Source organism: Arachis hypogaea, chromosome 9 (assembly GCF_003086295.3).
Source record: "Arachis hypogaea cultivar Tifrunner chromosome 9, arahy.Tifrunner.gnm2.J5K5, whole genome shotgun sequence".
NCBI classification, from domain to species: domain Eukaryota; kingdom Viridiplantae; phylum Streptophyta; class Magnoliopsida; order Fabales; family Fabaceae; genus Arachis; species Arachis hypogaea.
Window position 1 is genome coordinate 16,754,981 of NC_092044.1, and position 14,883 is coordinate 16,769,863.

General features: G+C 31.1%; 1 protein-coding gene across 1 annotated transcript; it reads right to left on the reverse strand.

The window, feature by feature from the left end:
* Nucleotides 1–3,744: 3,744 nt before the first annotated feature.
* On the reverse strand, nucleotides 3,745–14,314 carry LOC112710537 (vacuolar protein sorting-associated protein 51 homolog). The gene is made up of 20 exons (XM_025762792.3): nucleotides 13,942–14,314; nucleotides 13,707–13,846; nucleotides 13,573–13,627; nucleotides 13,388–13,495; nucleotides 13,118–13,216; nucleotides 12,934–13,011; nucleotides 12,444–12,521; nucleotides 9,082–9,204; nucleotides 8,374–8,474; nucleotides 8,222–8,289; nucleotides 7,278–7,351; nucleotides 7,102–7,168; nucleotides 6,707–6,816; nucleotides 6,310–6,576; nucleotides 6,081–6,197; nucleotides 5,774–5,845; nucleotides 5,624–5,674; nucleotides 5,171–5,398; nucleotides 4,911–5,087; nucleotides 3,745–4,104 (listed from the first exon to the last, which is right to left on the reverse strand). The coding sequence occupies exons 1-20, from the start codon at nucleotides 14,116–14,118 to the stop codon at nucleotides 3,985–3,987; spliced, it is 2,310 nt and encodes a 769-aa protein (XP_025618577.1). The 5' UTR covers nucleotides 14,119–14,314; the 3' UTR covers nucleotides 3,745–3,984.
* Nucleotides 14,315–14,883: the final 569 nt, after the last annotated feature.

Below are 14,883 nucleotides of genomic sequence, written 5' to 3' on the forward strand. Positions count from 1 at the left end.
ATCTATCTCAAACATATGAACACACAAAATTTATTATGATGTTTACATGTATTACGCTAAGAAGCAATTCATTATAATAATAATAATTAACCAACAAATTTTAATATTTGTAAAGTTGAATGAAGAAAAAATAGTGTATATATGTATTAACATACATAAATTTTGATTTTGAGCATATAACTTTTTTAGGTTAATAAATACATACATTTTAATTTTGAGTATATATATATTCCAGCAAAATGTAGTAATGTAACAAAAAAGGTTTTAGAATAGAAAAGAATAAGAGAGATTTTGAGAAGAATTAAAAGAGAGATAATTTTATGAAAAAAATAAAAAAAATTATATAACGACTAGTTTGACTAATTTTTAAAATTTGAGGGATAAAAATGACTTACGTTTGAACTTTTAAGGACTATTTTGACTAATAGAAAATTTTTTTATATGTCAAGTGACACATTACATGCTACGTATTACTGACCTGCCACGTGGCGTGTCACGTCATCATGCCACGTGGCAGTTAACGTGACACGTCATCATCCAATTGACGGAAGGACTAATTTAACTAACAGTTTATCTTTCAGGAATTAATTTGATTAAAAAAATTATTCGAAGACGAAAATAAAGATCGCGTGATCTTTCAAGGATGAATTTAAACATTAACCCTAAAATAATTTTATAGGTACATCTAATTATATAATAATATATTTAAAAAAATTATTTTTTATATTAACAACATAAATAATTATTTAACAAAATAGATATCATTGAACGCCTAATTAAACTCATTTTTAAAACCACCTCACATATTTTAACATAATTAAAAATCAACATTTTGACCCCAAACCTCAAACAACAGACCAAGAATAAGCAGGGAAAATTGTAGTTCCCTATGAATACTTGAATTCAAATTCAAACAGAACAAGTATCTATTATGTTTTTTGTTTCTTTTTTCAATTATCTTTTATTCATCAACTCTAAGTTCAATGCAAACCAACAGTATTGTTAATACTGTTCTTTATACATACATAAGTCGATATATCATTTTGAGTAATTACTTAAATTAGTCTTCAAGAATTTTAAAATTGAATATTTTAGTCTTTAAAAAAAATTAATACACAGATCAATCCCCAAAGTTTTATTTCGGCAGATAAATCAATCTTCAAGTCATTTTCCGGTAAAGTAATTACCCATCTTAGTCCTCAAGAATTTTAAAAACGGACATTTTAGTCCCCAACAAAATTATTGTACAAATCAATTCCCAAAATTTCTTTCTTTTAGACATAACAGTTCTCTATTCAAAAATAAAATAAAATAATAATTATTATTAATTGCATAATAATATAGTCACATAATAATAATAATAATAATAATAATAATAATAATAATAATAATAATAATAATAATCAATAAAATTATTAGAGATTATTCTACAAAAAATTCAAATTAAAACTATTTGATATTTTTGTATTTAATATAATCAAAAGATGTCCTATGTAAAAAAAATATATGTATTAAAAAATATGTATTAAAAGAAAATATTTTAATTTAGATTTATATTAAATTCATGTTTCTTTTAATACAAATATTTTTTTAAAATAAAACATCTTTTGATTATATTAAATACATAAATTATTATTATTATTATTATTATTATTATTATTATTATTATTATTGAGTGATATATATATATATATCTAATAAATAAATTTATTATTATTTTTATTCAAAAGATACAAAAAATTAGTATAATATTATTATACAATTAATTATTATTATTATTATTATTATTTTATTTTATTTTTTAACGGAGGACTATTATGTCTAATGGAAAAGAACCTTAAAAATTTATTTGTACATTAATTTTTCTTAAGGACTAAAATGTCTGTTTTTAAAATTCTTGGGAACTGATATGGGTAATTACTTTGTCGGAAAATGAATTGAAGACTGATTTGTCTGTCGGAATAAAACCTTAGAAATTGATCTGTGTATTAATTTTTCTTGAAGACTAAAATGTCCGATTTTAAAATCCTTGAAACTGATTTGGGTAATTACTCTATTATTTTTGTGAACATCTTTTTAACAAAAATAAATCATTTGTTGATTTGTAATTTTGTATCATTGATTTCTTTGATCTTGCATAATACATTAAACTAAATCTATTTGCACTCAATGAATTAAGGGCAAAACACTATAATAAACCAAGGAGAAGGAAATTTTACACAAATCAACCAAATAGAAAATTGATTCATGAATCCACCAACACACATTGTTATATAGTTCAAATCAATATGTTTCGAACTAGAATTTTATGTAATTCGAATCAATATGATTCGAATTACTCACACATGCAGACACACCATAATTCGAATCAAGCTGATTCGAATTACACCCGTAGTAATTCGAATCATGTTGATTCGAATTACACTCACACACACTGCACATGGTAATTCGAATTGGCCAGATTCGAATTAGTCATGATTTAATTTTGCCCATTATTTTATTAAAAAAATTAATAATTGATTAAAAAAGTAATAATTAAAAAGTTTTAAAAAATATATTTTTATTTTATGCATTAAAAAAAGTTAACAAAATATTTAATTACGAGACTTCTTTAAAATATTAATGAGCTATTAATTCGAATTTCATACAATATTCTTTTGCCATTTTTAATAGCTCATGAAATTTTTTTAATAAATTTATTTAAATTATACCACAAAAAAATATTTTATTCTATACAAAATAATTTTAAAAAATGGCTTAAAAATGTTAGGGGTACTATAAAAATTTATAATGTCCTAATGACTTGGGACATTAAAGAAATACTCTACATAGTCAATAATAATTTAAAAATTAAAAAAATATAGTTATAACCAGTATTTACATAAATTACTAGAATATTACAAACTTTTATAGTACTCCTTATATTTTTTAAGCCATTTTTTAAAAATTATTTTGCATATAAAATGGCTAAAAATGGCTTAAAATGTCCTTTATTCTATGCAAAATAATTTTAAAAAAATAGCTTAAAAAATGTTAGGAGTACTATAAAAGTTTGTAATATTCTAGTAGTTTAGGTATATACTAGTTATAACTGTATTTTTTTATTTTTAAATTATTATTGACTATGTAGAGTATTTTTTTAATGTCCCAAGTCATTAGGATATTACAAATTTTTATAGTACTCCTAACATCTTTTAAGCTATTTTTTAAAATTATTTTGTATAGAATAAAATATTTTTTGTGGTATAATTTAAATAAATTTATTAAAAAAAATTTCATGAACTATTAAAAATGGGCAAAAGAGTATTGTATGAAATTCGAAATGATAGCACATTAATATTTTAAAGAAGTCTCGTAATTAAATATTTTGTTAGCTTTTTTTTAATGCATAAAATAAAATATATATTTTTTAATTTTTTAATTATTAATTTTTTTTAATAAAAGAATGATAAAATTAAATCACGAGTAATTCGAATCTGGCCAATTCGAATTACTATGTGCAGCGTGTGTGAGTGTAATTCGAATCAACTTGATTCGAATTACATGAAATTCTAGTTCGAAACATATTGATTCGAACTATATAATAATGTGTGTTGGTTGATTCATGAACCAATTTTCTATTTGGTTGATTTGTGTAAAATTTTCTTCTCCTTGGCTTATTATAGTGTTTTGCCCATGAATTAAATTAAGGTCTCTTTTAAGTCCGTGCACACACTGGAATAAACAAATGAGCAATGTACAGTATGGAGTAAGATTTTTCTTTTTCCCCTCAATAAAGAAATATCTCCGTGTGTAAAACTACCTGCTCGAATACCTCCACCATGTTACAAGTGATTTACCAAGTGAACCCATGATGAATACGGCTGATAAACAACTGCCAAAACAGTAACTAGTAGAGGAGAGATATCATATAAAGAACTATTTGAGTGATATTACAATAAGAACACAAGTATATCCTTCTCTGCTCTTGCTTCCAATAAATGTTTAGGAAGGGATTGCATTTTGCTCCTTGGATTTGGCCAACTTCGCTTGTATAAGTTTGTCAAGTATGGGAGGCTCTAATGGAATTGGATCAAGACACCGCTCTGCAGTAGCAACAATCACCTGTGTCCCCAGGTACACATTAATCAAATCGAATATGTTGACACAAATATGGAAGGCTAGAAGCTAACGATGAATTTGGGGGGGGGGGGGGGGGAGAAAAAAAGAAAGAAGAAAAAAGGAGGAAAGTTGTAAATAAGTCCCTGATTTTGACTCATATCAAATTTAGATACTGAACATTTAAGTGTTCAATTTACCACCTGGAAATAATCAAATAGAGCAAAAGAGACGGTTTGCGAACTTTTCTTCCAAAATTATCCCTTCACTAACATTTGCTAACTTTTATCCAAAATTATCCTTCTATTAAGAAATGATTTGTAGAACACATTAGTGAAGGGATAATTTTGGAAGAAAAGTTTAAGTCACAGCTTCAAGTGTGTCAAACTGCACGTTTTGAAGGTTCAGCGTCTAAATTGCAGTAAGGCAAAGTTCAAGGGGATCATTTGCATATTTCCCAAAAATTGAAAAAGAATGATTCAATTTGTATGTAATGTTCGTGAAAAAATATTTTATATAAACATGCAACTATTCATTGTTGTATCAATAAAAACTTCTTTTCAAACCTACTTAAATAGCCATCTAAAAGAAAGAATTTGACTCGATGACAATGTAAAACTTTTTCACACTATTAGAACATCTTGAAATTACCTACATATTCTCATGGGTTTAAAAAGAGGTAATATCAATAGCAAAAGTTTGATACTATCAATGATCAAATTTGAACATTAATCTCAATTATATTCTCATGGGTATGAAAAATAATACCAATATGTAAAAATTAGAATCCAAAAAAAGTCTATATTCCAAACCTCATCAAGCAAGAAGTCAATCGCAGCTTCATCTTCAACAATTTCCCTTAAAGGGATCCTCAGGAATTGAATATCCAATTGAACTTGCTGGAATCCACTCCGGTTAAAGGTCTGGAGCCGGACAAATTCTTGTAGACTTTTAAGGGACAATTTAACTATGGTTGTAACAACAGATTCCTGCAAGTTATATGTTAAAAATATATATCACGGTTCAACCAACCATTTAAATTTAAATGACAAACATCATAATCCTTCAATACCTGTGTATATTCTACTTTTGTGAAGATTTCAACTTTTTGCTTGAATAGTTTCGCTAGATGTGTTTCCAAAAGCTGGCTCCTTGCCTTTTGAGTGTTTGATCTATTCAATTTCTCCTCTCGTAAGGGGTTACTCCTTGATGAAGCAGTACTTCCATTACTATCAGTCCTTCTGTGCTTACGCTTACCTTGAGGCAAGGTCTGCTTCACTTCAGTACCTATAGCTTCAAGCTGAAACATAAAATAGAGAAATCAAAATGCTGCTCAATCATGCTTTAGTTAATTACCATGAATTTCAATGAATGAGCATATATAAAACTTCCTGCTCACTCATAAAATTCCAATTCTTTAATAACTTTAATCAGATTGGTATCCCATTAGCAATGCAACTTGAACGGAAGAAAGCATATTAATTGATATAAGAAAAAAAAAATACTGATATGCCAACATGCCAACCTCTTGAAGAAATAAATCAACAAACATATGAACTTCCCTTGGCTCCTTATGCTGTGGCAAAGAAAATAACACATCAGAAACATTCTCTTCAAATGATAAGTTGATACCCACCATTCCTATTTTTGAAACCAAGCCAGATAACATACTGACCTTGACCCAGTTTGGAGTGGAAAACCTCTTCTTTAGGAGAAATGATATCCTCTGAGTTCTCACATTTACATACTGAAAGTAAGACATCAAATGTAAATCTTGACAATGACCTCTAGATAGTACATTTATAAGGTAAATATAAAGAAAGTAAAAAAGGGTCGAACAGGCATAGCTAAAATATCATCCAGATTTGCTCAAGAGCTCATATTTCACACATAAACAGACATTGCCAAAGCCTAAATGGTTAATAGTTCATCGTATGAATTGAAGATCTACAAAAAAAAAAAAAAAAAAAAACAAAATGTACCAGGTGCAGGAATTTTTCGCCAGCTGACCGAAATTTCCGGCAGATTTCTCCGGGAACAAAGGCAGGTCCATATTCATAGCCTCTAACACTACCACCAGTAAAGGAAGTAGCTATTTCCTAAAAAATTACAATAAAATTTCAAGATATATACCCTGGGTATATGCAAGTAAAATTAGCCACAAATTGATCACTTTCCAGGGAAATCTAAATTTACAATAATGATCCTTGCCTCAGTGATTTTTGGGATGACAGTCTGTTCAATAAAAGCAGACAATTGTGCCAGCACTAGGACAAGACCAGCAAAAGCTTTATCACCTTGAGCTCCCTCAACAAGACCATGATCTAAAGCTGAAGAATTATTTCTTCCTGAAAAGCGAAGGAAGTGATCCTCAAGTTGCCTAAAAAAATCTTGAATTCCTTCTTGAACAAAATCAATGGTTAACTCTCTTAGTCTGACTAGGATCCCAGAGTTGTGATCTAGCAATTTGCGAAATTCCTGAGGAGAGCAGTTAAATGGAAACGAAATAACATAAAACAAGATGTAAAGATTCAACAAGGGCACTAGGTGCATACATGGATTGATATAGATTTGTACATATATGGCTATAAGAGAAAACTATGAATACCTGCAAGATATTCATGCCTCCTTGGAGAACAGCTTTTGTACTAGCATCAAGAGCAACCTCCAGAGAGTACTCCCCCGTTTCATCCTTTTTCAGGACTTTCAACAATGAATCTACCAAAACAAATCAAAACAGCGCTCAGTTATCAAGATAACTGTGTATTAAAATCTTCAACTGGCTCGAATCGTGTGTATATATTCAGCATCAAGCAATCTTGTCAAGGTGCAAATCATTGACAAGATAATTTATTGCATTGTTTTTTTCTATTACTCTCTAAAACAAGCAGTCACACACTAGATATTTTTTAGCTTCTTGATTCTCAGACAGTGCAGCAAGGTAAATATTTCAAATGTATGCACAAAATAAAACTTTCGAAACACAAAGGTCCTAGAACTAACCTGAGATATCTTGCAAAAGATGTGAAAATGCACTTCTAATATAAGACATGACCACAGCCTTCGCAGCCTGGAAACATTTAGGATTAGTTTATTAATTGATAAAAATTAATTTGCAAGAGATTGAAAAACTATAGCTAAGGACACAACAAATTTGAGCCAGTAAATTGACGGATAACCTCAAGAGAATGGTTAGAGAGAGCCGCTTCTTGTAAGACTTCGTCTAGCAAGAGTACGTCATTCCAAATAACTCCTATAATTATCCAATCAAAGAAACCACAGTCAGGCCACTAAGGTCATAAAGAAGGAAATTTGACTTATCAAAGATTAGAATAATATAATATGTTTCCTAAAGATATGTATAATGACAGCGGAGAAAGCAAAGGCTTGCATCGATAGAGTTGAAAACTATCAGTTATAATATGGATAAATGTGAAAAGAACAACCAATAAAACAAAGTATAGTGCTTCCATTATATTGAACTAGGCTAAATGGTTAATAAACTTTAGCTTTTTGCTTTGGTACAATTTCAGATGAGAAATAGCATGCCTTTGAAAAATTAACATTTTGATCATTGTTGTGTAGAAGTAGCGAACAATTTGAAAATATTTCACAATAAGACATTTATATTTATGATTATATAGTAATTTCAAAGGGTCAAACGACAAAGCAAAAGTTGTTTTAACTTATCTCATATGGCACTACTTCTGTACAAACATATAAACTAAAAAGCTGCAGACAAAAACAAACAAAATGGGTTCACAGTCAAAACTTAAGAGGAGACATTCATGACAAATGCATTCACGTAAAAACAACTTTAATGCACTCATCCATCCCTACAAGAAACAAGTGGATTGCTTGATTATATGTACATACACATATGCTTAAGAAAAATATATAATAACAAAACAACAAAATAATGCAATAAATGTTTATTTTTATATAAAATAATAATAATAATAATAATAATAATAATAATAATAAAATAAAAAAATTAAATAATTATGCTATAGACATGGCAGTGAAGATCATTGGCTCATGTAATCAAAATTTAAATAAGAATGTATCCAGATTGCAGAAATGGTGGAAAACACTACATTTCTAGAATAGTAACATGACTTACGAAGAAAACCAAGTAGATCTGCTGCACAAACTCGTGTCTGAACATATTCCTCAGCAATGGCAAAATTCCTAGGAAACATAAAAAAGTTTGCATACCATGAAAGACTTAACAAAGACGCACGATAGATAAAGAAGCTCTTCATAGATACTAACTTGGTAACCAAGTCTTTAGCAAGTGTAACCAACTGCTCTTCTGAATCAGGAAATATTACTCGAAAAGCACGAACTGCTTCCACAAATTCATTAATGCTTGCCTATGTTAAGAAATGATTGCACAAATAGATGCTATTTCATCAGTCTAAAAACCAAGTTACCAAACATGTATATTAGTGAAAGTAATCTAGCTTAAGAAGCAACATATACTGTCCAAAAATGGAATTGAACTGTAACAGTCAACCAACAACAATAAATATTCCGTTCATCAACTTCCTCGAGAATGCTGTAGATACTTCAAAAATCTTAGTCATGGATATCAAAGCAACCATCATGCTAATAATCACTCTCTTTTTAACCTTTTTAGCCAAGTCATTGCTATAATTTCCCTTGACATGAATCACAGAGATTTGAATTCATATATACATCCATCTTGAAAAATAGTAATATATATTCTATATATTCCACAAGATGTGCCACCTAGTATAGCTATCTCACACTTTCCTCAAAAGTATTCCACTTTTTTTTACTTAAAGATCTATATCTTGCTTGAAATAGTCATATGCACAGATAACACTAATATTGGTAACTTGGTTGCCAACATCTTCTTAAGTAACCAATAAGGATAGTCATACCATTAAGGGAATGAGGAAGAGGGTTGGGTGAGGGGAGACAACTAACAGTTAGAAACCAGTCACCACTACTAACCTCATGAGCAGAATCAGAAGGTGTAAGGTCTACTGATACATCTTTTATTTCTTCAGGCTTTAGTTGAATGTCTTTTAGAGATTGATCTAACTTCTCAAGTAACTTGGCCTTCAAATTGTCCACCTGCCAATAGATAGAAAACCTACCATTACGTGAGCTTAGATAACACAATATAATGCTTAAAAATAAGATGAGGACTCTAGTTAGGGATAGAAAAAGTTTATTCTTCTTTTATTTGATAGAAAAAAAAACTTATTAGAAGAGAAGAAAAGAGAACCAAAAAAAGAAAAAGAAAAAGCAATGGACGAATGGTATCCTTGCAAAGAAACAAAGAATTAACAACTAGATCATAGATGGATAAACCATACAATAAAGCATGCCAATTTATTTTTATGTTGGATAAAAGATATACCATTTAACACACCAAGAGCAGAGCACTAAACCAATTCTTAGAGATAATATATGTCAAACAAAATCCAGGGTATCAAAGAAATTAATTAAAAGTTCTAGAATTCCTTTCTATTCAGATACATCCAAACAAAATAAACCGAGGACATCCACAAGGCTACGTTTATTTACAGGCACGGCACACTGAGACAGAGACACAAAATCATGTTTGGCAGATGAGACATGGACAGAGACATTGTGTCCAGAGATACTGAATTAATGTATTCTGTATACAGAGATAATAACAAGATATACAACTTATTTTTCATTTTTTCTTTTATTATTCTTGTAAATTTTTCATAATTATATTTTTTATTATTATATTTTTCTTCCCAAATTTTTTGAATGAAAAAAATGAGAACATAATTTATTCTAGTTTATCACCAAACAAAATACAAGAACACTAATTTTTGTGTCTTGTTCTTAGTGTCTTGTCTTGTCCTATTCTCAGAATCAAATGCAGCCCAAGATCTTTGTTTCTTTACCAGAGCCAAAAGAACTAAACCAGGCTAGCAAAAACGGATACTAATCCATAGGGAGTACCCCAAAGAGACCTAAACACAAGGCAATGCAGAAGCACCCAAAGATTGAAACACAAGCAATTTGTTACGTACAAAGCCAATTAGAAATTAGAGATCTAACTCTACTTGAGTGAACTATGGGCTATGGTGGGTTATGTAACTAACTTGCCAAGCTGGGAAACGAGTAAGAGAGTGAGCATTGTATTATGAGAAAGAGGTACGAACTATAAAGGGCTGCGGGGCCCTGGGGAAGTAGTGAGAGGACAATCAGAAATATGAGATCCGACTAGGCCTCAAGGACAGAATCAGGTCTCTCCAATACCTGATATCTTGTTACACTTTCCTTTCAATAAATAATAATATAATCGCAGATTGGGAAATTTGGTGATATCCCTGGTATCACTCCAATCTCCCTTGCCCTTCTATTACTATCTCAATCTCTAGATAGCAGGTTCGTACACAATTCATCTGAAAATTGGGGTCAAATGGGATTCTCTAATGAGGTGAGGTTTGGTTTTTCTTCTTAGAAATGGGTTTCCGTGCCACTTCAATGGTGGCTTGCCTACCACATAGAAAACATATATCTTTGTCTCAATGATTAGGGTTTGGAGCTCTTAGTCTCTTTCAAAGATTGTAATAACATGAGACTTTACAAGGTAAATCACGATATTGACAAACCTGTTAGCAATGGAAAAATATTTCTAGAAAAAGGAATATGGCTGAGCTAATTCAGTCTTCAGATAAATTCTGCAACTCTCAATGGTTTACGGTCTTTCGATATTTGTGCTTCCAAAAGTCAATGTTTTGAGTTGTACTTGTCACCCTACATCCAAATGTGAAAAATTGCTCCCCTCATTTCATGTCTTCACCTCATAATTACAAAAGTATTCATACTTGGGGGGGAAAGAAAACTCTTTAACGAGTTCAAACAACTAACTAGGGTATAGCTTGATAAATTTACAGTGCAAACAACCACCTAGGGCATGGTTAGATAAATTTACTCAAATCTAAGATGAAACATCAATATTTTCCAAGGCACACAGATCATATTTTGTTTATGAAGTGAACTTCTCAGAGTTATGGTTGTTGATAGCATAAGTAAATGACATGTTACTTACGTGAGAAGATGTTAATCAAGGCCTCATGAAGAAAAAGTTTTGTACCAAAACTCAAGGATTCTGAGAGGTGCCATAGGAAAAGATTTATCCAAGAACAGAAATGACAAAATGGGATTCACGTCTACACCGCCGCAGTGGATGGAAGATCAGTTATTGATAGAAAATTAATTCTGGTTATTGTACTTATTATGTTTGAGATAACCTTGTTAGTTAGAGAAATAAAAACTTTATAGTGGAAAATAGCACAAGGGAAGAATGGCAAGTGATTGCAAATGGAATTCATGAAGTGCTAACTCCAACGAAGTATGGACAAAAAAGAATAGACTTCTCAAGAAACCATGTAGCTATATTGTTATTAGAATTGAGTGGGCCTAACTCACTCCAAAAGTTAGCTCTTGTAAGCAATGCCTCACACTTATAAACTCTCTGGAGACTATACCTAGGAATGAACATCTGGAGTGTGAAATTTGATTGCAGAAATGAAAAACTGTGGATGACCCAACTAGATTAGATCGGTTAGACTTGGAGACTGTATTGAAACAATGATTATGTGAATGCTTGAGGAAAAACCTCCTCAACTTGTTGTGGTTTATGTATACACAGAACACATACTCTACATAATTACCATCTCTAATAAAAGGGAAACAATCTGTCCTAATTGATATATACATATTATAATTAATATATGAGAGAATATTATCAAATCCTACTATAATCTCAACAACCGTAATAATAAAAGTTACAAAGCAATGCTTATAATCTAGTGTCACATGACTCGACTAAACAATGAGAAAATATGACAAGATATTTCATCATAGAGAAGCTAGAAGGATGTGTGCATGACTTTTGATCATAAGCTAAATAACATCCAACATTCAGCTAAAGGACTCACGTGAACATTTGATAAGCAAGTTGGGACTGATTAAATTTATTTAGTATTTTAGTCAGCACTAGTATTTTGGTATTTATTTAGTATTTGCCTCTATAGTTTTGTAATCTACAATCTGCTGAAATGAGAAGAGAAATGCTAGTCTTATAGGATTTTTTTTTTCTGAAAAAAAAAAGTTAAATTTCATATTTACACTTGTATGTATTTTTCAAAAATGTAAATAATTTGAAAATTACATATAAGTGTAAATATGGAATTTAATTAATTTGTTTTTTAAAAAATGCTAGTCTTCTCCCTACTTTCAATAGATATAATGTTAAACAAAGACAATTCTTAATAGTAAATATTGAAAAAAAAAATTTTAATTTAAAGAAAATCAAAACAAACCGGATATTCCAACTGCTTAAGGAGCACTGCAGCTTCAGCTCTCTTTTGTATTGATTCAGAATCTGAAAATAGCTTCCCCTGGTTAGAGGGGGGAAAAGTCAAATTGTAGCATCAGTTATCCTTTCCAGTAAAACAGTAGAGATTTTAAGTTAACTGTAATCTATATACTTTCAAGTCTTAGCCATGTTTGGAAGGATAGCTAATGTCAGCTAATCCTATTGAATATTATTGGTCAGTAAAATAGTAGTTGGTCACTAAATAAGACAGCATATAGCAATTCAACAAGGGCATTATATATGCCAATGTATAAGCTGATAAGGGATGCAGAGAAACACAAATTAACACTTAAATAAAGCAAATTATAGAGGTATAGAAGATCAAACTAAGTCACAAGAGTAAAAAAATAGATAAATGCATCTAAGATGGCCCCAGGCTTGTTTTGCTTGATTGGCCCAAGTCCAAATGCTTGGCAAAGGTGAAGGAACAAAACCTGCAAGTTTTTTACTATTGTAGCCATTGCTTCCTCAGAGGCTAGCTTGCAATCCCGGAAAGATGAATCTCCATATGCCTAAGACAGAGAAGAACAAACTAAGATATTTCATCTATGACTTTGATTTATATGTTTGCGAAAGTAATCAATGAATGGAATTACAAGCTATATCATCCAAACTAACCATTAAAATTGGCATTGCTCCAGTGTAAAACCTAACTGCATCTGCATAAGCTTCCGATTTGATGCACTTGTTGAGTCTATCAGGCAGATCATATATGAACTATTCTTCAACAAGGATGAAAAATATGTGAGCCATATTTCTAGAACATATAATCATGCAATATTAGAAGTACAAAAAGTTGTATCACCAAGCTAAAATACATGGAAACATAAGTATTGCAGTGAAGAACAATGTGAAACCAGAAAAGGACGCATCTAATAGCTCTAATACCTGAACTTTACGGAGAAGATTGCAAGTACGATGCAGCTTCTCTATGTGCTCCCTTTTGTCAAAAAGAGAAGTGTTAACGCTGTCACTCCTTGACTGCACAGACATTATCTGCAACAACCAGGGAAAACACACATTCCTATCAAACTCAATTCGAATCGGATTGAGTAAACTATAGCTACAACTACCTTCTCAAGAAGCTGCTCCATGTTTGTCTCCATCCCGGAAATGTTACTTTTCATCCTGCGCGACGAGAAACGTCATCAACTCCTACCTAAAGAGCCACACATATGTTTTCAGTTTTCACACTAAAACTAAGTACCTCTTTATAGTATCAGTAGCACTGATGAACTTGTTATAGTTCTCGTAAACCAGCATTTGCAAGTCAGTGTCAAGATTCTTGATTTCAGCAGCCATCTCGACGTGGCGCTGAAGCAGCCCTTCCAAATTGGACTTGTGAACCTTCACGAAATTCCCCAATTTAACGATTCCAAATCAGAACCGAACAAACAGAAAACAATCACAACGAAATGCGAAGAGACTTGGAGGGAGGTTACCATGAGGTTCATGTAGTGATCGGGATCGAAGGAGTTGGAGTTGATATCGTCGGGTGAGGCGTGCTTGGCGGAGTCGGTGCCGGTGGACATGGCAGACTCTGGAGAGTAGAAACTCGATAGCAGATCTCTCATCCGCTTTGCTTTGTCGTCCAGTGGCACTTCATCTGCAACCATCATTTTGGTTTCTTCTGTGTTTGTTTGCTTTCAGTTCCTCCTCCGATCTGCTGAACCGGGACTGGCAAACTTGACCAGAGCAAACAATTAAATCAAGGTCGTCAACTACGTCGTTAAAATATGATTCTTTAAAAAAGAAATGAAAAATAGTTCATACTTCATATAGGATACTAAAAATTTTAGTGGAAAAAATTAGAGAAATTGATGAGTGGCAACTCAAATTAATATAAATATAAGGAAAAACAAAAGTTAATTACCTAATATTTTTTTAAAATATTGTGAAAAATATAAGATTATAAACTTTCTTTTTAAATATTGTGAAAATTTTAGGGATAAAAAATATAAGGAAAAATGATAAATAAATCTCTAAACTTTTAATTCGTAGATAAAGTCATTTATCGGGATTAAAAAATACAAAATTGCCTTCGACCATTCAAAATGCATGATAGATAGATCCTACTGTGCAAGTGCTCTCTCAAACATAATAGAGATAGCTTATGTGCCACTTATGTGGCGTTGACGATGGAACTTCATCATTACGGTGTATACAACAAATAAGTTTCTGGACGAAAATATGATGTCGTTTTGCTTATGTGCCCTAATTCTTCAAATTGAACGCAATCACCATTGTAGTGTTATTGTTGTAGTTTCTGTGAGAGTTTGAGAGTAGTATTGTACACTGTGCAATGTTTCATAGCTAGTAAAGGAGTTTCATCAAGCACACGACGAGTTTCACTGCCGTCCACCATTAAATGCGTAGAAGGTAGA

Coding starts and splice junctions, on each gene's coding strand:
- LOC112710537 (XM_025762792.3), bottom strand. CDS start 14,118: ATGATGGTTGCAGATGAAGTGCCACTGGACGACAAAGCAAAGCGGATG. Junction 13,847..13,941: donor ATCACTACATGAACCTCATG/GTAACCTCCCTC, acceptor AATTTCGTGAAG/GTTCACAAGTCCAATTTGGA. Junction 9,205..12,443: donor TTAAGCAGTTGGAATATCCG/GTTTGTTTTGAT, acceptor ATCTATTGGCAG/GTGGACAATTTGAAGGCCAA.